The following is a 22,503-nucleotide window of genomic DNA, read 5'->3' as shown; positions in this document are numbered from 1 at the left end:
TGTGTATGATGCTAATGTGAGGTGTGCTATGTTTCTAAACTGTTCAGAAATCCAGGTGTCGTGTTGGACCGCGTGGGCTGAAGCTTGAAGATTTACAGGCTAAAAGAGCTTCACCTTGTAAACACTCATCAAGTGCACTGTACACTGTATTGAAAGAAATATCATCTGTGCCATTCTTCTTTCTTTGAATTTCAGTCAGGAAACTGGACACTGCTAGAGGTTGTTAGCTGTTCGGGGTTGCAACCTGTCACCATGCAAGTGTACTTTGAGGTTACAGTTGAACTGTGGTGCTGAAGTGAATGCACACAATGATTGAAACCCAGTCACCTAGCTTCCATGGAGATGGTTCTCAAATTTTGGGTTGTTAGAGTTCGCCTTAGTCTGTTCTTATTTGCTGTCATCATAGAATTTCAGTTGCTGCACATAATAAATTTGTTTTCAATGAGATGTCTGCATGATGAATACATGTAAGTTGTAACATGCACTGATATGGCTTCAGTTTAATTAATGTTGTAGTGAATTCTTGCTTCACATGAAAGTTTGCCGAGTTACATTGTGTTACACAGTTTACAGTGTTAATTTGTTTAAGCTGTTTTAAGAGGGATGTGGGAGGTTTTTACAGTTTTTGACTCGCATGCGAAGCAAAGGTAGTGAACCACTAAAAGTGACCATATCTCATGGTAAAAAGAGCCAATAAGCACCATTGTACTTCCTATGTCTTGAATTAACAGCTTTGTGTTGCATGACCTTGGATGACCTTGACCTTGGGTCAAGGTCACATGTATTTTGGTAGGAAAAATGTGTAAAGCAGTTCTTAGTGTATGATGTCATTGCTAGGTTTAGTTATTTGACCTTGACCCTGAAGGTCAAGGTCATGTCAAGGTCAAGCATGTGAGTCGTATGGGCTTTGCCCTTCTTGTTTTTTGACTCACATGCGAAGCAAAAGTGAGTCTATGTACTCACCCGAGTCGTCCGTCCGGACGTCCGGAAAACTTTAACGTTGGATATTTCTTGGACACTATTCAGTCTATCAGTACCAAATTTGGCAAGATGGTGTATGATGACAAGGCCCCAAAAAACATACATAGCATCTTGACCTTGCTTCAAGGTCAAGGTCGCAGGGGCCATAAATGTTGCCTAAAAAACAGCTATTTTTCACATTTTTCCCATTTTCTCTGAAGTTTTTGAGATTGAATACCTCACCTATATATGATATATAGGGCAAAGTAAGCCCCATCTTTTGATACCAGTTTGGTTTACCTTGCTTCAAGGTCAAGGTCACAGGAGCTCTTCAAAGTTGGATTGTATACATATTTTGAAGTGACCTTGACCCTGAACTATGGAAGATAACTGTTTCAAACTTAAAAATTATGTGGGGCACATGTTATGCTTTCATCATGAGACACATTTGGTCACATATGATCAAGGTCAAGGTCACTTTGACCCTTATGAAATGTGACCAAAATAAGGTAGTGAACCACTAAAAGTGACCATATCTCATGGTAGAAAGAGCCAATAAGCACTATTGTACTTCCTATGTCTTAAATTAACAGCTTTGTGTTGCATGACCTTGGATGACCTTGACCTTGGGTCAAGGTCACATGTATTTTGGTAGGAAAAATGTGTAAAGCATGTGAGTCGTATGGGCTTTGCCCTTCTTGTTTTTTTATTGTTTGTAGGTTCAGATAGAGTGGAAGTTTGAACTGAGTTGATCTTAGCAAAAAGCTGGGGGGGGGGGGAGGATTATTTTCTGGGTGTACTGTAGATTGAGATAAGAGTTGACCTGAAGAAAAGTTGTAATCCAGGTCTGTTAACATTATGTTGTTGTTATTGCTCATTGTTTCGTCTTCTTGTGCATTATCCATGGTGCAGAATACATGTAATTTACATGGTATGGTTTGGTTGTGGCATTGTCTCTGCATCCTAAAAAAAAGGTGTGTGTGTCTATGACATTGTGTTATTTATAGTGCATTTGTTCATTGCATTTAGTTTTGCTCAGGCAGCAAAACAATTTACCTATTACGCTGTGCATGATATTAAAAATAACAAGTTGCAAGTTTATTGAGCTCTTCTTTGGCTTTGTTTAGGTATAAGCAGAGGAGCAATTTTTTAAGCTTTTGCGTGTAACCTGAATGCCTTTTTTTGTTTTGTTTTTTGTATGATGGCAATCGAGGCACTGTTCTTATAGCTGTCTTATAGCTTGGAGACGGTGGTCAAAGTGCGGATCAAGGCAGTGACTGTCTTATAGCTGAAAAGGAGGAGATCATAGCGTTTGGTGTATGAAGGCAGTGACTGTCTTATAGCTGGAAAGGAGCAGATCATAGCGTTTTGTGTATGGAGGCAGTGACCGTCTTATAGCTGGAAAGGAGCAGATCATAGTGTTTGGTGTATGGAGGCAGTGACCGTCTTATAGCTGGAAAGGAGCAGATCATAGTGTTTGGTGTATAGCGGCAGTGACCGTCTAATAGCTGGAAAGGAGCAGATCATAGTGTTTGGTGTATGGAGGCAGTGACTGTCTTATAGCTGGAAAGGAGCAGATCATAGCGTTTTGTGTATGGAGGCAGTGACCGTCTTATAGCTGGAAAGGAGCAGATCGATAGCGTTTGGTCTATGGAGGCAGTGACCGTCTAATAGCTGGAAAGGAGCAGATCATAGTGTTTGGTGTATAGAGGCAGTGACCGTCTAATAGCTGGAAAGGAGCAGATCATAGTGTTTGGTGTATGGAGGCAGTGACTGTCTTATAGCTGGAAAGAAGCAGATCATTGTGTTTGGTGTATGGAGGCAGTGACCGTCTAATAGCTGGAAAGGAGCAGATCATAGAGTTTGGTGTATAGCGGCAGTGACTGTCTTATAACTGGGGGGAAATGGGGCAAAGTGTTTGGTGTATGGCGACAGTGACTGTCTTATAGCTGGGGGGAAATGGGGCAAAGTGTTTGGTGTATGGCGGCAGTGACTGTCTAATACTCTGAGGGAAAACAGGGCAAAGTGTTTGGTGTATGGTGGCAGTGACTGTCTTATAGCTGAGGGAAAACAGGGCAAAGTGTTTGGTGTATTGTGGCAGTGACAGTGTCTTATAGCTGAGGGAAAACAAGACAAAGTTTGGTGAATGGCAGCTGGGGGAAAAGATGGAGCAAAGTGTTTTTGTGTATGGCGGCAGTATTGTCTTATAGCTGAGGGAAAACGGAGCAAAGTGTTCTGTGTATGGCGGCAGTATTGTCTTATAGCTGAGGGAAAACGGAGCAAAGTGTTCTGTGTATGGCGGCAGTGACTGTCTTATAGCTGGGGGAAAACGGGGCAAAGTGTTCTGTGTTTGGCGGCAGTGACTGTCTTATAGCTGGGGGAAAACGGGGCAAAGTGTTCTGTGTATGGCGGCAGTGACTGTCTTATAGCTGAGGGAAAATGGGGCAAAGTGTTCTGTGTATGGCGGCAGTGACTGTCTTATAGCTAGGGGAAAACGGGGAAAAGTGTTCTGTGTATGGCGGCAGTGACTGTCTTATAGCTAGGGGAAAACGGAGCAAAGTGTTTGGTGTATGGCGGCAGTGACTGTCTTATAGCTAGGGGAAAACGGAGCAAAGTGTTCTGTGTATGGCGGCAGTGACTGTCTTATAGCTAGGGGAAAACGGGGCAAAGTGTCTGGTTTATTGCAGCAGTGACTGTCTTATAGCTGGGAGGGAGGGGAAAAACAGAACATAGTTTTTTGTGAATTAAGGCAGTGACTGTCTTATAGCTGAGGGAAAACGGAACATAGTGTTCTGTGTATGGGGGCAGTGACTTATTTTCATAGTTGTTGGAGGGTGAAAGGGAAAACAGTGTTCTGCGAATGAAAGCAGTGACTGGGATCGAGAAACAGAAATGGCTCAGACTCTGGTCAGTACGTATGAAGCGGTACTAAGGGAAAGTGTAATCCTTAGATGTGGTCTGTCACAGACTGGTAATTCTTGGACATCCTACAAGCTTGCCTGTGGTTACAGAACAACAAGATTTTAGGTTTTGCTTGAAAAATAAAGTGTTTTGGATATTTAAAATTTGTGTTCTATTGTTCTGTGAGGGAATTATCTTTTTGAAATTTCATGTTGAAACAGTCTTGTGGTTATTTTTACGTCTTCCAGGCTCATGACTTTCTTTTGACACCGCATTGAGGGTGTTCCTTTTTTTTCTTTTTTTTAATTTAGAAGTTGTTTTCTCTGCATAATTTCAGCAAAATGTGCTTGTTTGGATAACTATGCAAGTGTTCACAAGAATGGTATTGATTTGTTGACTGTTAGTGTTATCAACAAAAGAGTTGCTTTTCCTTTTTGGGGTGTTTTTACTGACTATACTGCTGGGAATCACTAGTAGCCGTCAAGAGGGTCTCCTGGGAAGCATGCAGCTGTTTTTGTAACATTAATATTGTCAAACTGAGGACTCCGATCCAAAACTATAAGTGTATGTAAAATTGCAAAGGCACAGTCCTTCTCATAAAAACAGTTCAGTTCACTATCTCAGATCTGCCTGTGCTTTTACATGGGATAAGACCTTCTTCTTCTTCCTCGTTCATGGGCTTAGACTCCCACGTTCACTCATGTTTTTCCCGCAGTGGGGCACTGCGGTTATGAAATTAAAGGCCCCTCCTGTTTTTGGAACCGCAGGAGCTTTCTAGTTTGCTGTTAGGTAGATTTTTGGTTCCTCTTTCCTGTCATGCTCTCTTTTTCTTCATGAATTCTTTTCTTTTTTCTGCCTTCTTGCTCATTCACCTGTATTTTTTCCAAAAATCTCTTCTCTTGCCGCTTGTCTCGCGATTCATGTATAGTTTAATCTGTTAGTGTTCTGATGTAAGTCCAGCAGTAGATAGGTTAAGCCTATTTTAACATACTGGAAACTGGTAATCTTCCAGTAGGTATTAATTTAGTTTTACTAAAGCCTGCTGGGACACAAGTAATGGGTTAGTGCATTTGTAAACAGGAATCGCTTGACAAGTGGCCCCCTTCATCCCCCCCTTCCTCGTCCTGATATGGCTCTGCGTAGTCGGCTGGACATTAAGCAACAAATAAACAAACAAACAAACACTCATGTTTTTAGCACGAGTGGATTTTTACGTGTATGACCGTTTTTACCCCGCCATTCAGGCAGCATTGCGCCAATTTCGGGGGTGGCATGCTGGGTATTTTCATGTTTCTATAACCCACCGAACTCTGACATGGATTACAGGATCTTTTCCGTGCGCACTTGGTCTTGTGCTTGCGTGAACACACGAAGGGGTTAAGTAAGTCACTAGCAGGTCTGCACATAAGTTGACCTGGGAGATCGGAAAAATCTCCACTCTTAACCAACCAGGCGGCAGCGACCGGGATTATAAGAGGCCGATGTCTTACCACCACGCCACTGCGCCTGTCTTGGGATAAGACCAATCCCTTCACTAATGGACACCCCAAATACCAGTATCCTGACTGTTCCTGTGCATAGTTGGAATATTTGTACGAATTTATTTACATGACCATTCTATACTGAAATCATTCAGGCAGTTGTTTGCTATTTAATGTTGAGGGGTGGTCTTATCCCATGTAACAGTCTGGCCGAGTCTGAGATGGTGAACTGAAAGGTCCATGGGAAGAACTGTGCCTCCACTAAAGTGGAAGTTTGTAGACTCAGTTAGCTTCACATTTTATGCTCATTTAAGTATGACTTGCTTTTCCATAGGTTTTTTTTCACCCACATCCTTGGAAGATTTTGTCTGGTTGTTTCGATTTTACTTGCAGTAACCAAAGTATACATTTTATCTTGTGGAAGCAGTTGCCACCATTTTTTTTTTAATGTTTACTGTTTGTCATGGTTAAGTTTACATTGAAATTGAATTTTGTTGCACTTGTGCACTTCAAATTGTTTGCCTTTTGCATGGTAACCAGTAAATGGAATTACAACAGCTGGAACAGTTTACCTGTGAAATGTCTGCATATAATTATTTGAGTTTGTAAGTTCAGTACCATACAGAGTGAGTGTGACAGTATGTAGTAGTCTGCAACTGCGTCTGACACACACACACACACACACATTGAACAGCACTACCTCTTGTTTCAAAAACAACTTTAATTAGCATCAGCAAATGTAAAATACAACAAAGAGCATTTTGATTTGTTTTCCAAGACAACCACAAGGTTGGCAGCATACCCAATGTAAAAAGCAGTGCAAGTCACATACGATAATACACCGTACTCTCATCAACACAAAGCTCTGTCATTGTAAACAGCTCTCTTAACAGCAGAGCCTCTCCACAAGATTCATCTTTGTCTGTAATGAATCAGATCAAATCTGCAATATTCTTAGTCTGTAAACCTAAACAAGTCGCGTAAGGCGAAATTACTACATTTAGTCAAGCTGTGGAACTCACAGAATGAAACTGAACGCACTGCATTTTTTCACAATGACCGTAGTCCGCCGCTAGTGCAAAAGGCAGTGAAAGTGACGAGCCTGTTTAGCGCGGTAGCGGTTGCACCGAATATAACATATTTATATGTTTTTGAAATCAGAACATGATAAAGAATAAAATAAAAGTAATTTTGGATCATTTTATAAAAAAATAATTTTAATTACAATTTTCAGATTTTTCATGACCAAAGTCATTAATTAATTTTTAAGCCTCCATGCTGAAATGCAATACCGAAGTCCGGCCTTCGTCGAAGATTGCTTGGCCAAAATTTCAATCAATTGAAAAATGAAGGTGTGACAGTGCCGCCTCAACTTTTACAAAAAGCCGGATATGACGTCATAAAAGACATTTATCAAAAAAAAGGAAAAAACGTCTGGGGATATCATACCCAGGAACTCTCATGTAAAATTTCATAAAGATCGGTCCAGTAGTTTACTCTGAATCGCTCTACACACACACACGCACAGACAGACACACACACACACACACATACACCACGACCCTCGTCTCGATTCCCCCTCTATGTTAAATATTTAGTGAAAACTTGACTAAATGTAAAAAAGGTGATGTTGACCCAGAAAAAAACTGCAACATCCTTTGTTTGCAAATGTAAGGTAACATGCTATCGAACCAGATAAACATTGCAACATTCTTTTCTGTAAACCCAAGGAAACAAATCAAAGCCGCAAAATTCTTTTGTGTTAACCTAAAGTAATGTGCAAAACTTCTGCCTTGACAGTGCTTGCTTCAAATAAGACGCAAAAACAATAGGAATCAGGTTGCAAACGAATGAAGTCCTCACTTGAGTCGTACTAATTCCACCACTCTCCACAAAGCAAGACCTTCATTCGGCCAGTCTTGGCTGAAAAATTGGTTTCAACAGAGACTGGGACTACAAAGGAGACAAAGAACCACTTTCATTTTTTTTTTTCATTTTCATTACTTTATTGTCCCATTGCTGGGAAATTCGGGTCGCTTCCTCCCAGTGGAAAGCTAGCAGCAACGGAGTCGCGCTACCCAGGTGTCTGCGTGTTTAGGTGTATTCAGCCACCTGCACTTATGGCAGAATGACCAAGGTCTTTTACGTGCCATTGTGATGACACGGGGGTGGGACATGGCTTCCGTCTCTGGGTCTGCACATAAAGTTGACCCGTGTCCGTCCCGGTCCGAATTCGATCCTGCGACCTTCCGATCACAAGTCCAGTGCTCTACCAACTGAGCTACCGGGCCCCCAGCAAACATCACTTGTAACGAAACAAGTAGCAAAAAAACATTTCAGCTGTGACCTAAACGCTGAAACAGGCTTCTCGGCAGCACAGCATTGCAATTGCAGCAAGCATAAATTACTTTAAGATGGGATGCACCCATTGAAGGGACATATAAAATACAGTGGAACCCCCCTTTTAAGACCTCCAAAAATGTGAGGAAATTGGGTCTTAATTTAAAAAAGAGGGAGTCTTAAAATGGGGGTAATTTTAAAAGAGGTTATGAACAGAAAATCTGAGAACACAAGGTCTTATAAACGAGAGGGTCTTAAAATTTCCACTGTGTGTGTCAGCATGTAAGCAACAGGTCTGAAAGTGGGATGAATGATATTAATAGACTACAGTGACTAGCTATAGATACAAAACTTAAGTAAAAATGTAAAGGGTTTGAAGTTAATATCAATAGCATACCAGTGCAAGATACATGTCAGGCATGCCCGTCGTGAGAGTAATTAAATGTCATGTTATGTGACGTAATCTATAATGTACAGATGAGGCGTTGTAGTCTCTAAATGCCTGTATTGTGACCAATGGTCGGTCACATGAACTGGCCTACAAACGATAAAACTACACAACAAAACACACAATGCATCACAGACGTACCATGATCTTTTTTCAAGTAGGTTAACCATTCTTCAATAAGTGTTGTATGTAGCCTGATCGATGTAATTTTGCAATTTAGGGGTCTTTCAGACTTAAAAAAATTCTAAAACTTTGGAAACTCAACAAAATATTATTTTGTAACCTTTCCCGCGCCTGTAGTGAGTGACATGCCTTGGTATTATTAATACAACGTTCAAAGAAAGGGTAAACAGTGTTCAGTCTCATGTCAACTTGCTCAAATAAGAAATGTGAATATAAAGCAGTGGCTGAAGGTTGAGAGGGAAGAGAATAAAAGACAGCAATTGAACTGTACTCACCACTAAACGTCCATTTACTGTAGTGGCGAGTACAGTTCAATTGCTCTCTGTTATTAAAATAAGAAACCCGAGTTTAATAATGTTCACTACATGGTGAATGTGTGGCCGGTGGATTTGGACAACTTTTCCCGCATAGACAAATATCAAACCACTGAAAATGTCGACATCAGAATTAGAGTGCATCTTTCAAACACCATCTTCTCGGTATGAATCCTTCATCAATATGTACGGCCAACTTCACAAAAAGTCGTCGAGACAAGATCGGTTCAAGGCAGCACAGGCCGAGTGGATTGCTGCAAAGAAATCTGGCTGTGTTGACGCAGTGTTTGACGCCATGGAAAAGGAAATCAAGACGACAGTCGACCCGGACACCCAGAGGAATAAGTTCCGTGATTTCTTCACAGTAAAGAAAACAACGATTACTGCCAATCAGCCGAGTGCTGGTAGGTTTTCTCTTCCAATCCCACTCGTCAACAGACCATCAACACCCATGCCAACTGAGGTTCGGGGCGATCCCAGCAAGAAGCCAGCCATTATTGATGCCACCACATTTGCCCATCTTTACAGCTTCTTGGACGACATCAGTGTTGATGCTGCAAAACTCCTGACTCCAGATGTCACAACTGCAGGAAATTTTATGGATTGCTTGAACTTTGCAGCTCGAGAGTATGGCACTTCTAGCACATGCCTGGCTATCTACAAGAACAAATCGCAGTATTCCTGGTGCAAATCAAAACTGCAGGTACAGCTGCAGTCTGTTCAGCAGACCACGTCAAACCTCAAGACCAAGATGGCAGACATCGACATGGATATTCCCGAACTCCACGCCAAGGTTCAACGGGCCAACACAAAGCTGTCACAGATGACACAAGCCGCAATTCTACTTTCGATTCTAGCATCCCAGTTTGTGACAAGACTTTCCCCAGCCCACACTACCTCAACAAGCATAAGACAGAAACTGGACATAAAAAGCAGTAGCAAGCGATTCCATTTTTTTTGGGGGGAATGGGGGGTGGGTGGGTGTGTTCTGTTGATTCCAATTTTTTTTTGGAGTTTTGGATTTTTTTTAATTCTGTAAGACCCCTTAACTTCATCCTAAAAATCTCCTTGAGAATGTTTCGTATAGAGACATCTGGGCTTTCAATGCTTGTTTGTTTGTTTGTTTGCTTAACGCCCAGCCGACCACGAAGGGCCATATCAGGGCGGTGCTGCTTTGACATATAACGTGCGCCACACACAAGACAGAAGTCGCAGCACAGGCTTCATGTCTCGCCCAGTCACATTATTCTGACACCGGACCAACCAGTTCTAGCACTAACCCCATAATGCCAGACGCCAGGCGGAGCAGCCACTAGATTGCCAATTTTAAAGTCTTAGGTATGACCCGGCCGGGGTTCGAACCCACGACCTCCCGATCACGGGGCGGACGCCTTACCACTAGGCCAACCGTGCCGGTGCTTTCAATGCTACTTCAAATGACTGCAAACAATGTCAACTAATACTGTTATCTTGCATACAAATGAGAAATGTCAGTGTACCTGTTATTTGATGACAAATTCCAAACGAGGCACTTCATTGACAAGACGATTGGATGCAGATAAAAGATTCCACACTTCATAGATATGCTGTCGCTCATAGTTGCTATCATGGTATGCTACAAGACTTCCCTGCTAATAAAAACACTGTAGTATTCCACACTTCACATGCTGTCACTCATAGTTGCTATCATGGTATATAATATATATAAGACTTCCCTGCTCAATTACCACGGTAGCATTACTTACTTCAAATACATGCCGTCACTTATAACAAGAGGTATTATCTGCAGACAGACACAGACACACACACATCTACAGATTCTTATGTGTATAGTTTAGGGACATGGGTGCACACACACAGATTTCTATCTTATTTATCAAATGACAAATCTCTTGCAAACTAAATCACTCTCTTCTCTTCAATCTGACAAACCATACACCATACAAAAATAAATACAAATGAAAGGGAACAATTATAGCAATGAATGCATAAACATACACACAAATAAGAAAAACAGCATGCAAACTCAGGTATGATTGTCACTTTTCGGTCACCTTATATCTAAAACTGGAAGAACATGGAGTCATGGCGTCAAAAGTGAGACATGGTAGAGTGTAACACAAAATATTTTGATTGCACATTGCCAAAGTCACAACCAACTTCAAATAGCATTACTAACATGACTAGCGGAATAAATGTACAAGTCCATTGACAGTGTTATTCTCAGAATATGGATGCAACACATTCAGTGGAGGATCAATACACATAGAACGGCTGTTTGATACACAGTTAGTAATGATCAAAGTGAGGTATCATTTACATGAATTTCAAGACAATACAAAAATATGGAGTAGGGAAAGGTGTTTTTTGATTATTTTGTGTGTGTGTGTGGAACGGTGGGGGGTCAGATCTCACATGATGCGATGTATCAGGACTTATTTGGTGAAAATGAATGCAGTGTCGTCTGGTGAAAAGAATCATGTTATATTTCAATTCTTTGACCATCACAGGCTTAACCGACTCAATAGAATAAAGATGCGAACAAACAGCTCTGTGTACTGTCAAAGTCCTGCAATAAAATAACTTCAATGATAAGCTAGAGAATACATAAACCATACTAGAGAATGAAATAGTACCACGACTGATTTTCTTTCATGAAGAGTAAATGCTACTGATGTTGTGGCAAATAAATATGATTCTAATGCACAAACAGTTCTAATATCACAACCATTTGCTGTGAGCAATAATAAGTACCATAATCATACTGTTCCAAGTTTGACTTACAGCTAAAAAAAAAAAAAATCTTTAAAAATAAAGTGTACATTTACAATGCCAACCAAGCGCTAATGCAGTTTCTGCTTTGCCTTAAGCTTAGTCCACTAATAAGATCTGGGTGGGGAGACAACTTGTATGACATCCTGTTGACAGCTCGGTTTTACAGATGTGAGAAACAAACAAAACTGGTTCTGCACAACTGTCACTCACTCTATTGCACATGTGGTATGCCATTAGAGTGCTTACTTCCCTTTGTTTGTCACATCTTAAAATGGCGCTCTGCCTCATTTGTTCCAGAAGCTCATTTTACAAACAAAAGTTGTATCAGAGATGGTAGTATTCAGTTATTTCCCAGACTTTACTAGATGAGATCTCACACCACCGAAACGAAATCAACACCATGTCAAACCTTACAGCCCATGTTTCCTACAGCTATTTTTGCTGCAAATACTGATGCAGTTACCATGCTTGCCTGCTGCCATATCTTAGTGACAGTTTTCAAAAAGAGTAAAACTTAAGTTTGTGCGAGCAAACAAATATTGGTCTGTAAAATGATTGGTGTGATGATTTGTGTGTGTGTGTGTGTGTGCGTGTCTGTGAGAGTTTGGGTTTATGGATTTCCTTCCAATATGTTAACATGTCGGCTTCTATACTGACACAGTGATGTTAAACAGATTTTGATGTACCCTGGCGCTAAATATACTTTTATTTTCACAAACCAAACTATGTTGCTCATTGCATGTTAGTAAGTGTGTGCGTATGTATGTGCATGTGTTTAATAATTAGTAATATAGAGAGAGGGATCACTAGCACAAGCAAGCAAGAAAAGGAATAATTCTTGCTGTCCATACATAGATATGTAGTCCACTCTCTCTCCCTCTCTCCACTTCACTTGACTTGAGATCATCTGTAGTTTAGGTGTAGAAAATAATTTCAGGAATCTGTCCGTCCTCCACCGATGTTCCATTGTTATTGCCGGCCGCGTAGGTGAACTGAAAGGTGACCTTGCCGCTGGACACTGACTCGTGGGTCACTTTGCGTAGTCCTTTGCTCCCGTAGTACGAGTCTGGACCCTGCGAAGGAGACAAGAGAACAAAATGTCAGATCGAAAATACAAACCAACAGTCTGAAGATGAAAAAGAAGATCTATACATGTACTACAAAATCAAAGGTTTGAAGATGACAAAGAAGAAACTCCAAGCCAAGCATTTGAAATTGAAAAAGAGCACGATGGGCGCAGTGGCGTGGTGGTAAGTTGTCGGCCTCCTAATCGGGAGGCTGTGAGTTCGAATCCCGGTGGCTGCCGCCTAGTGGGTTAAGAGTGGAGATTTTTCCGATCTCCCAGGTCAACTTATGTGCAGACCTGCTCGTGACTTAACCCCCTTCGTGTGTACACGCAAGCACAAGACCAAGTGCGCACGGAAAAGATCCTGTAATCCATGTCAGAGTTCGGTGGGTTATAGAAACACGAAAATACCCAGCACGCCTCCCCCGAAATCGGCGTATGCTGTCTGAATGGCGGGGTAAAAACGGTCATACACATAAAAATCTAACTTGTGCTAAAAACATGTGAACGTGGGAATCTAAGCCCATGAACAAAGAAGAAGAAGAAGAAGAAGAAGAAGAAAAAGAGCACAAAAAGAATCTACAAAAAGAGTTTCAAGAGGACATGGACAAAGAAGAAACTACAAATCAAGGTTTTAAAGATGACACAGAAGAAACAAAAAATCAAGAGTTTAAAGATTTCAAAACAGAAACTACAAATCAAGGGTTTGAAATTGAAAACAAAATGACAGAGAAGAAGAAACTTGGACAGAACGAGGCAGAGAATATGTGTGATGCGGTACCTTGAGCGTGGAGCAGGCGATGTAGTTGGTGTTGGGGAGAACCTCCACAGGCTCCTTGAACATGACGCGAAAGGTGGAGGTGGAGCCGTCGCACTGGAAGCTGGTGTCGTTGCACCCCATTACCTTCCCCGTGTCCATGTGCAGAATCTGCACAAGGGAAGCAAATATCAACCCAGTGTTTCTCTCACACTCACAGGACAATAGGTTAGTCTAGAAAAAAAAAGAAGGTTTTTGGAACGATAAATTATTGACAAAACAAAACTTTACATTTATGTAAATTTAAATGTAAAGTTTTGTTTCATCAATAATGAAATCTTTATGTAAATGTAAAGTTTTGTTTTGTCAATAATGAAATGTTCAAAAATCCTACAATTCTTGTTTATAAATAGACTCTGCTTTTTGGAAAGTGTGCCGTCTATCTGTTTTTAGATTAATAGGTCAGTTGGTTTTGGCTTGAAAACATTTACCAGCAGCTTCAAGGAAACAATAGGTCAGTTGGTTTTGGCTTGAAAACATTTACCAGCAGCTTCAAGGAAACAATAGGTCAGTTGGTTTTGGCTTGAAAACATTTACCAGCAGCTTCAAGGAAACAATAGGTCAGTTGGTTTTGGCTTGAAAACATTTACCAGCAGCTTCAAGGAAACAATAGGTCAGTTGGTTTTGGCTTGAAAACATTTACCAGCAGCTTCAAGGAAACAATAGGTCAGTTGGTTTTGGCTTGAAAACATTTACCAGCAGCTTCAAGGAAACAATAGGTCAGTTGGTTTTGGCTTGAAAACATTTACCAGCAGCTTCAAGGAAACAATAGGTCAAGAATTGTTACACAGCATTACAATTACAGGCTGCTTTGGATGGTTTACAATTACAGGCTGCTTTGGATGGTTTCCAATTACAGAGGCTCAAGCCACTGTCTCGTGTCTGTGTACATCCGTCTTTACAGACAGACAGACACACACCTACGTACGTACTGTACCTACCAAAAAAAGATTGGAACTTTACTTTAGTCTGCTAAGCAGGCAACTTCAAGTTCAACTTGTTCGGTGAGACGTCCTACATGTCTAAACTATCCGACAGTCAACCAGCAATGCATCCCTCATCAGACCAATGCATCAAATCAAAAACGTACGCATAATGCATCAGAGACCAAAGACATAGGCGCGAGAACAACAGGGCAACCTTAGGCCCCCCCCAAAAAAATGTCTGTTTACGGTAACCCGACCGACCCTAGTTTTTAGGCCCGACCCTAATCTTTTTTTGGATCGTCTGAAAAAAAACAAAAAACGCATCCAAAATAGAGCTGTTTGCGCTCAAACACAGACGACAGAAGGGAGGTAAGCTCAAAGTACTGTTAGGAGTAAAGGGTCGTCACTCGTGTTACTTCCTTTCAAAATGGATGCACGCAGTGGTGTTCGCCACCCGCGAAAAAAAAACCACAAAAAAAACCCGACCTACCGACCCTATTTTTTCACCCTATGTTACCGTAAACAGACCTATTTTTTTTTTGGCCTTATTAACTATGCATAAAGCAAACAGGCAGAGTGAACACATCCTCTTGGCTATTACGTTATGCATGCATACAATAGGTGATGTATACACGCATCATTGTATGTGGGCGCGTACATGTACTGGTACAAACCTGTATGTTGACGGTGTATTCTGTGGGCCCATGAATGCTTCCATAGAGACCGAAACCCACCACAAAAATGCGACGATTTACCATAAATCTGCACACAAAAAGTTTCAAAAAAATTGTCAGAACAAAAGAGTGAGAAAAGAAAGAGGTACAGAAGCAACACAGAATCAGAATTCTCTGCAGACAGATTTGGACGTGGACCAAAACAAGAAAAACTCAACTCAACTCAAATTTTATTGGCTTCAATTTTCACATAGAAGAATTTGTCTTGCGCTTGGGATTAAGACATAGGCAGAAAGTAAGAGTATAACATATAAAAACAGCATTCATATCGCATTTCATGTATCACACACAGTAATCACTAGTATAGGCCTAGGCCTACAGATATCACATTTGTCCCTGTATCACACATGCAGATAAATAGTATCACATTTCCACGTATCACACACAATATATATACATTATATACAAAAATAGAGACAGAGATTATATCTCAGTTGCATTATTCACTTCAAACATGGCACTGTAGGTTAAACTTTGTACCACTCTACTGCATGACTCTACTCTTCTGTTATCACTATCATGTCATGGGATTGGGACTCATCATATCTCTTGCTGTTAAACTATGTGAAGACACGGCAGACATCATTGACGAAAGTCTGAGACGCGAGACAAAAGTACAGTATAACTTCCCATAACCAGTACATGTATTACAATACTGCGCACCAGAGACCACCAACTCCAGTGATGTACATTTTAGTCGGTCTCCGGTCTCTGACCATCCAATTTCCCCAGGACCTATAGCTTTAACCCCAGCAGGACACAGGTCCGATTAACCTACAGAAGTGGTCAAGGGTCCGATCGTTTTTGACAATGAAGCGGACATGCGGACTGTTCAATTTTCAAGAGGAAAGCTTGTTTCGGTTTTGCCAAGCGAAAGTAAACACTGCGTGAGGAAAGCTGGTTTCGGTTTTGCCAAGCGAAAGTATGCACTGCGTGTGACCAGTTTGTTGAGTGAACGAGGCACCATATATATGGGATCTGATTCTTTGAATTAATTTATCCTCAAGTTGGATCAAGAAGAAAAAAAGAAAACCGAACCCATATGGTGCCTCGAGTGCATTCATTGGCTCAGCAATAAATCGTTGAGAGAGGATTCAGTGCACAGAACTTGGTGTGCACGGCTCGAAGAAACCGATTGTGTGTCAAAACCCAGGACATGATCCTGAAAGCAAAACTTGAGGGACCCGCAGAACGGTCAGATGCCTACCTGAAAAACATTGTCGACAGATGGGCAGTGAAAAAAAACCGACAACTGTTCAAATAACTTTGAAATGTGATTCAATCCTTTGAGTATCTAGTCATGACAGTCGCGGAAGGTGGAAGAATTTAAACTGAAAAATCTTTTTAAATGCGGTTTTACGAGTCGTGTTTTTGTCCTATTGAAATTGCAATCTCAGGACACTGTGTCCTATTGATTTTCAGTCTTCAGGACAATTGTCCTAAAGGCTGCTAGAAAAATGTACATCACTGCAACTCCAAGTTCAGCATAGTAGCTCAGGGGGCCGGGTAGCTCAGTTGGTAGAGCACTGGACTAGTGATCATAGGGGGCCGGGTAGCTCAGTTGGTAGAGCACTGGACTAGTGATCATAGGGTGCCGGGTAGCTCAGTTGGTGGAGCACTGGACTAGTGATCATAGGGTGCCGGGTAGCTCAGTTGGTAGAGCACTGGACTAGTGATCATAGGGTCCCGTGTAGCTCAGTTGGTAGAGCACTGGACTAGTGATCATAGGGGGCCGGGTAGCTCAGTTGGTAGAGCACTGGACTAGTGATCATAGGGTCCCGGGTAGCTCAGTTGGTAGAGCACTGGACTAGTGATCATAGGGTCCCGGATAGCTCAGTTGGTAGAGCACTGGACTAGTGATCATAGGGGGCCGGGTAGCTCAGTTGGTAGAGCACTGGACTAGTGATCATAGGGTCCCGGATAGCTCAGTTGGTAGAGCACTGGACTAGTGATCATAGGGGGCCGGGTAGCTCAGTTGGTAGAGCACTGGACTAGTGATCATAGGGTCCCGGATAGCTCAGTTGGTAGAGCACTGGACTAGTGATCATAGGGGGCCGGGTAGCTCAGTTGGTAGAGCACTGGACTAGTGATCATAGGGGGCCGGGTAGCTCAGTTGGTAGAGCACTGGACTAGTGATCATAGGGTCCCGGGTAGCTCAGTTGGTAGAGCACTGGACTAGTGATCATAGGGGGCCGGGTAGCTCAGTTGGTAGAGCACTGGACTAGTGATCATAGGGTCCCGGATAGCTCAGTTGGTAGAGCACTGGACTAGTGATCATAGGGTCCCGGGTAGCTCAGTTGGTGGAGCACTGGACTAGTGATCATAGGGGTCACGGGTAGCTCAGTTGGTAGAGCACTGGACTAGTGATCATAGGGTCCCGGGTATCTCAGTTGGTAGAGCACTGGACTACTGATCATAGGGTCCCGGGTAGCTCAGCTGGTAGAGCACTGGACTAGTGATCATAGGGTCCCGTGTAGCTCAGTTGGTAGAGCACTGGACTAGTGATCATAGGGTCCCGGATAGCTCAGTTGGTAGAGCACTGGACTACTGATCATAGGGTCCCGGGTAGCTCAGTTGGTAGAGCACTGGACTAGTGATCATAGGGTCCCGGGTAGCTCAGTTGGTAGAGCACTGGACTAGTGATCATAGGGTCCCGGATAGCTCAGTTGGTAGAGCACTGGACTAGTGATCATAGGGTCCCGGGTAGCTCAGTTGGTAGAGCACTGGACTAGTGATCATAGGGTCCCGGGTAGCTCAGTTGGTAGAGCACTGGACTAGTGATCATAGGGTCCCGGGTAGCTCAGCTGGTAGAGCACTGGACTAGTGATCATAGGGTCCCGGGTAGCTCAGTTGGTAGAGCACTGGACTAGTGATCATAGGGTCCCGGGTAGCTCAGTTGGTAGAGCACTGGACTAGTGATCATAGGGTCCCGGGTAGCTCAGTTGGTAGAGCACTGGACTAGTGATCATAGGGTCCCGGGTAGCTCAGGGGGTAGAGCACTGGACTAGTGATCATAGGGTCCCGGGTAGCTCAGTTGGTAGAGCACTGGACTAATGATCATAGGGTCCTGAGTAGCTCAGTTGGTAGAGCACTGGACTAGTGATCATAGGGTCCCGGGTAGCTCAGTTGGTAGAGCACTGGACTAGTGATCATAGGTTCACGGGTTCCAATCCAGGCCGGGACAACACGAGTCAACTTTATCATATGTCCAGATTCAGAGACGGTGGAACCCCCCTTCCTTTTAAGACCTTGTTTCCTGGAACTTTCTGTTCAGAACCTAAAGTTGTCAATTTACCCCCATTTAAGATCCTCTCCTTGTTAAGACCTGATTTTCTTTTGAGGTCTTAAAGTTAAAAGAGGGGTTCCACTGTACAGTAAAGTGAAAAAACTGGCTCACCTGATGCGGTCGCTGGTGCCACTGTATCCCCAGCGACTCTCGATCTGACAGAAGCGGGACACGACCTGCTCCTTGCCGGTCAGACAGCAGCGCGGCACGTCCAGGAAGCTGATTGGGGGCTTGGGGTTGACGGTGAAGTAGAGAAAGAGTTCCACCACCTCCCTGTCCTCCAGCAGCCCGCTCTGGGCCGCCCCCATCGCAAACTCCTCCACCGTCATCAGCGGAAACCGGATCAAACGCAGCGCCCCCTGCAGGACTTCTTTCTGGCTGTCCGGCGTGGCCGGCAAACTGCGACGTATGCACTCGGCCTCCGCCCATCGACACACCGCCGTGAACAGCTTGCATTCACGGATTCCCAGAGTATCGCGCTCCAGCACAGCGCACAGGGTGTTGATGTCGATGTCTGTGAATCCGTCGGCAACCAGGGCCTCGGTGGTGTTCTTGTCGATGGTTTCCAGGCACAGTGCCGCCAGCTGCTGCTCGTCGAATAGTCGCGCCTGGGTGAGCAGCATGAAGGCGTTATCACTGCTCAGGTTACGCTTCAAAAACTCCACGCAGGCTCGCTCGAGTGCAGGCACATCATACTTCTTGGCGCAGTACAATGTTGTCATGACCGTCTCCGGCCCAATCTGAACCTCGTCCGTGTAGACGAACTTGAGCAAGGCCAGGAAGGCTGAGGGCTCCACGTCCGGGATCTGGATGACGCTCTCTGAGGTCGCCATGCCGCCGTTAAACAGCGCGTCAAACACCGCCGACGACATGGACAGCACGAACTTGTGAGCGGGGACAAGCTGGGTGTTGGGCTCCCTGCCGATGAGGAACTGAACGTCAGCCATGGTGTCCGTGTTGTACAGGAAGGCCAGCCTTTCTTTTACCGAAATCTTCTGACTCTGCCAGTTGAAGGGGGCCGCGTTAGCCGCATTTTGAGGCGGCTTGCCGGACCCTACAGCTGGATTATCCCCCCCTGCCAGTCCAGCCAGCAGGTTGTCCACTAGGAGACTGTCCCTGCCGCTGACCACTCCCCCGGGGGATTCCGCTGTGTCCACCATTTCCTCCACACTGCCACCACTGGCCACACCGCTGTTGGCCGACTTGGCTGCATTGGCGCTCACACCGGTACATGCGTTATTACCGCCTGGTTTGCTCGCTGACTTGCCGGGGGCGTTGTCAGCTCTGATGGTGACCTGGGGCAAGCTGCTCATGGTTTTGGGGGCTCTGGCCGGGGCCGACGACAGAGTGCAGGATGACATGTTGGAGGCCACGACCGGCAGAGAACGTGTGGAGGTCACGCTGTCACGCTTACTGCTCTGAGGGGAAGAGGATGGGTTGTGCTGGGGCGACTCTGAAGGCAGGCTGCCCGTGCTGCGAGACTCTGTCAGACTGGCCGCTTTGGCTGCTGACGACTGGCTCGCTTTTTCTCCTGCAGCCGCTCCAGACTCACCGCCACGTCCCTGCTGCTGTTGCTGTTGACGTTCCTGCTGTTGCTGGCGCTGCGAGTGCTGGTGATGCTGGTCGCGCTGGTTGGCTCTGGCGTTGGCGTGGGTGTTGCCCATGTTGCGTGTCATGCCCGCCTTGTTCTTGGCCGGGTTGTCTTTGGTGCCGCGAGCAGGATGGGGGTTCTCCTGTCGGTCCCCATCCATAATGTCCTGGCGTCACAACCAGTGCACCACACTGATCCGGCTGGAAGGGGTTGGTCAGTCACATCACAGCCAGACACCAGCTCCTCTCCCTGAAACGGAACAGTCACAGGTTGTAAGAAACAAAGAGCAGACAGACACATCACAGTTCACACCCAGTTCCTCTCGAACAGTCACAGCTAGTAAGAAACAAAGAGCAGATCCACACACATCACACCCAGTTCCTCTCCCTCTATCTGAAATGGAACACTCCGAACAGTCACAGCTTATAAGAAACAAACAGCGATCGAAATCACATCCAGTTCGTTTCACTCTGTCTGAAATGGACCAGGCACAGATAGATTTTCAGAAACAAACAGCGGCCAGTCACATCAAACCCAGCTAGCACTCACCCTGTCTGAATTGGGACACAGCTGTAACACTAACACACAAAAATCGTCACCCGAACAAACCATGATCACTACAGTAAATAATTCAAACTGCAATGAAATAAAAACAGACACTCAGAGTTAGAAGCAAACATTTGAAAATACAGTGTAACCCCCCTTTTAAGACCTCCAAAAATCAGAAAAATCAGGTCTTAAAAAGGACGGAGTCTTAAAATGGGGGAAAATTAACAGAGGTAATGAACAGAAAATCTGAAAAATCAAGATCTTAAGAAGGGGGCGTCTGAAATTGTGAGGTCTTCAAAGGGGGGTTCCACTGTACAACCCATGCCTACAGGGAGTTGTTAGTATTCTTCCATGTTGTCTCAGTCTAATTAAAGCAAACACAACATCAAGCAAACTTTTGTGCACACTCTACCAGAAAGGCAATGTGCACAAGTTTACCAGTACCATGAACAGTTCAACAACAAAGCACCTTGAAAAGTTTAAAAAGCGTTTCACTTTCAGAACTCCCTGTGCAATGTTAGTTTACCACATGCTTCAGGTTTAGCATGACCCTGTTAGACATACATGTACACACACTTCCCACTGACTGCAAAGCAGAAAGACCTTATGTCAATTAACCACAAGTTAACCAGCTTAGCACAAAATTCTCTTGCGCAGCAACAAATAGACATGCAATGCAGTGCTGTTGCACAAGTACTAAGTAAAACTAAAAGTCACACAAAATGAACAGTGTTGAATCCTTCACAATGCAGTACCTGTGTGTATGTGCAACTATAAAACAGCAGGCTATATAGCAATACCTTAACGCAGAAAGAAAGTATGGAACATGAGTGAGAAAGTATGGAACACCCAGTCTTGGACTTAAAAGTCAGTAGAGATGAAAGTACATGTATCAGATTCTTTTTTTAATTTCTCTCTAGATAGCACATGTTAATTATTATACATTAAATTACGACCGAACAGGTCAAAGAGCGACAGCGGGCCTGAACAAAAGCCTTTTGCAAACAAAAGGAGCCCGAAAGCTTTCATGGAGACGAGAAACGGAAAACTGTGTGTTCTTCAAATCACTGGCGTACATTGTACATTCCTGCATCACCTTCACACTCAGAGTCACAGCAATGTTGTATAAAGTTCTACCCCCCCCCCCCCCCCCCTGCAACCCCAATAAATGTGTGTATAGAATAACTACAGCAACACACTTTACATAGTGATAAGTGATCGCCGATCAGACCTGGGTATGCAAAGAGACTCGTAGTCATAGTATCATAGCCAAACCACGGAAACTGCTAGGCATTAGATTAGCACTAGCAGTCATATACTGATCAAGAGTACTTATCCAAATAATCCAAATAAACGTCGACATGGTCATCAACAGTATGCTAACAGTAACACAGCATGCTAACATTACAGAACTTGAGAAGAACAGAACGCTTCTCATTCGATCCAAGTATGAAATGTCCGTGTATTCATCGTTACTCTCACACACTTGTGCCTGTAGACAGTTCGGGATAAAACTGCAGCCTCCTGACTCACCGACTTTTTAGAGAGCCTACACAGTCTGTTTTACCACTACCAGTCATTGACTGATTGAGCCAAGACTCAAGGATGCCAGTCAGCGTGCATCATTCGTGTGCAAGAAAGCACAGTCACACTATGTACAGTCTAAACTTATCAACGTACAGCAACCTATTTTCGAAAACTGTTGCAGATTAAATAATACGAATAACCTGATTTGTTCTTGCTCCACTCGTCACTTCAGACTTGCGAAAACTTCAGCATTGTCATCTTTACTTTCTAACCAGAAGAGCTCACATCTAATTATAGAAACTGTAGTGGCTATTTTGGTTCACAAGTTTTTCAACACATGAGCTATGTGAAAACAAGTCAGTTGCATCTTTGGCATAGAGATGAATACCTGAATAAGTTCCTCTTTCGCTGGAATTGTGTTTTCTGTTAGTGTTACAGAATTCTTAGACCGTATTAACTGGGCAAGGCAAATGTCCATATTTCCAACTGGTAATGTACAAATAAAGAGATAAAGAAAGTGGTGAAAACAGCAAAATGAAATCTCTAAAATGTTGATGGAAAATATTAGGGGACATTTTTGATAGAACAGAGAAGTAAATCAACAA

The 22,503-nt window shown here is 43.5% G+C and overlaps 1 protein-coding gene across 1 annotated transcript; it reads right to left on the bottom strand.

Moving 5' to 3' along the window:
* Positions 1–6,045: 6,045 nt before the first annotated feature.
* LOC138946768 (BTB/POZ domain-containing protein 1-like) lies at positions 6,046–22,176 on the bottom strand. The gene is made up of 5 exons (XM_070318175.1): positions 22,099–22,176; positions 18,343–20,071; positions 14,886–14,973; positions 13,250–13,396; positions 6,046–12,475 (listed from the first exon to the last, which is right to left on the bottom strand). The coding sequence occupies exons 2-5, from the start codon at positions 19,980–19,982 to the stop codon at positions 12,317–12,319; spliced, it is 2,034 nt and encodes a 677-aa protein (XP_070174276.1). The 5' UTR covers positions 19,983–20,071; positions 22,099–22,176; the 3' UTR covers positions 6,046–12,316.
* Between the last annotated feature and the right edge of the window lie 327 nt (positions 22,177–22,503).

The sequence above is a fragment of the Littorina saxatilis genome, linkage group LG1 (assembly GCF_037325665.1).
Source record: "Littorina saxatilis isolate snail1 linkage group LG1, US_GU_Lsax_2.0, whole genome shotgun sequence".
In the NCBI taxonomy this organism is placed as follows: domain Eukaryota; kingdom Metazoa; phylum Mollusca; class Gastropoda; order Littorinimorpha; family Littorinidae; genus Littorina; species Littorina saxatilis.
This window is presented reverse-complemented; position numbering and strand designations above follow the sequence as displayed.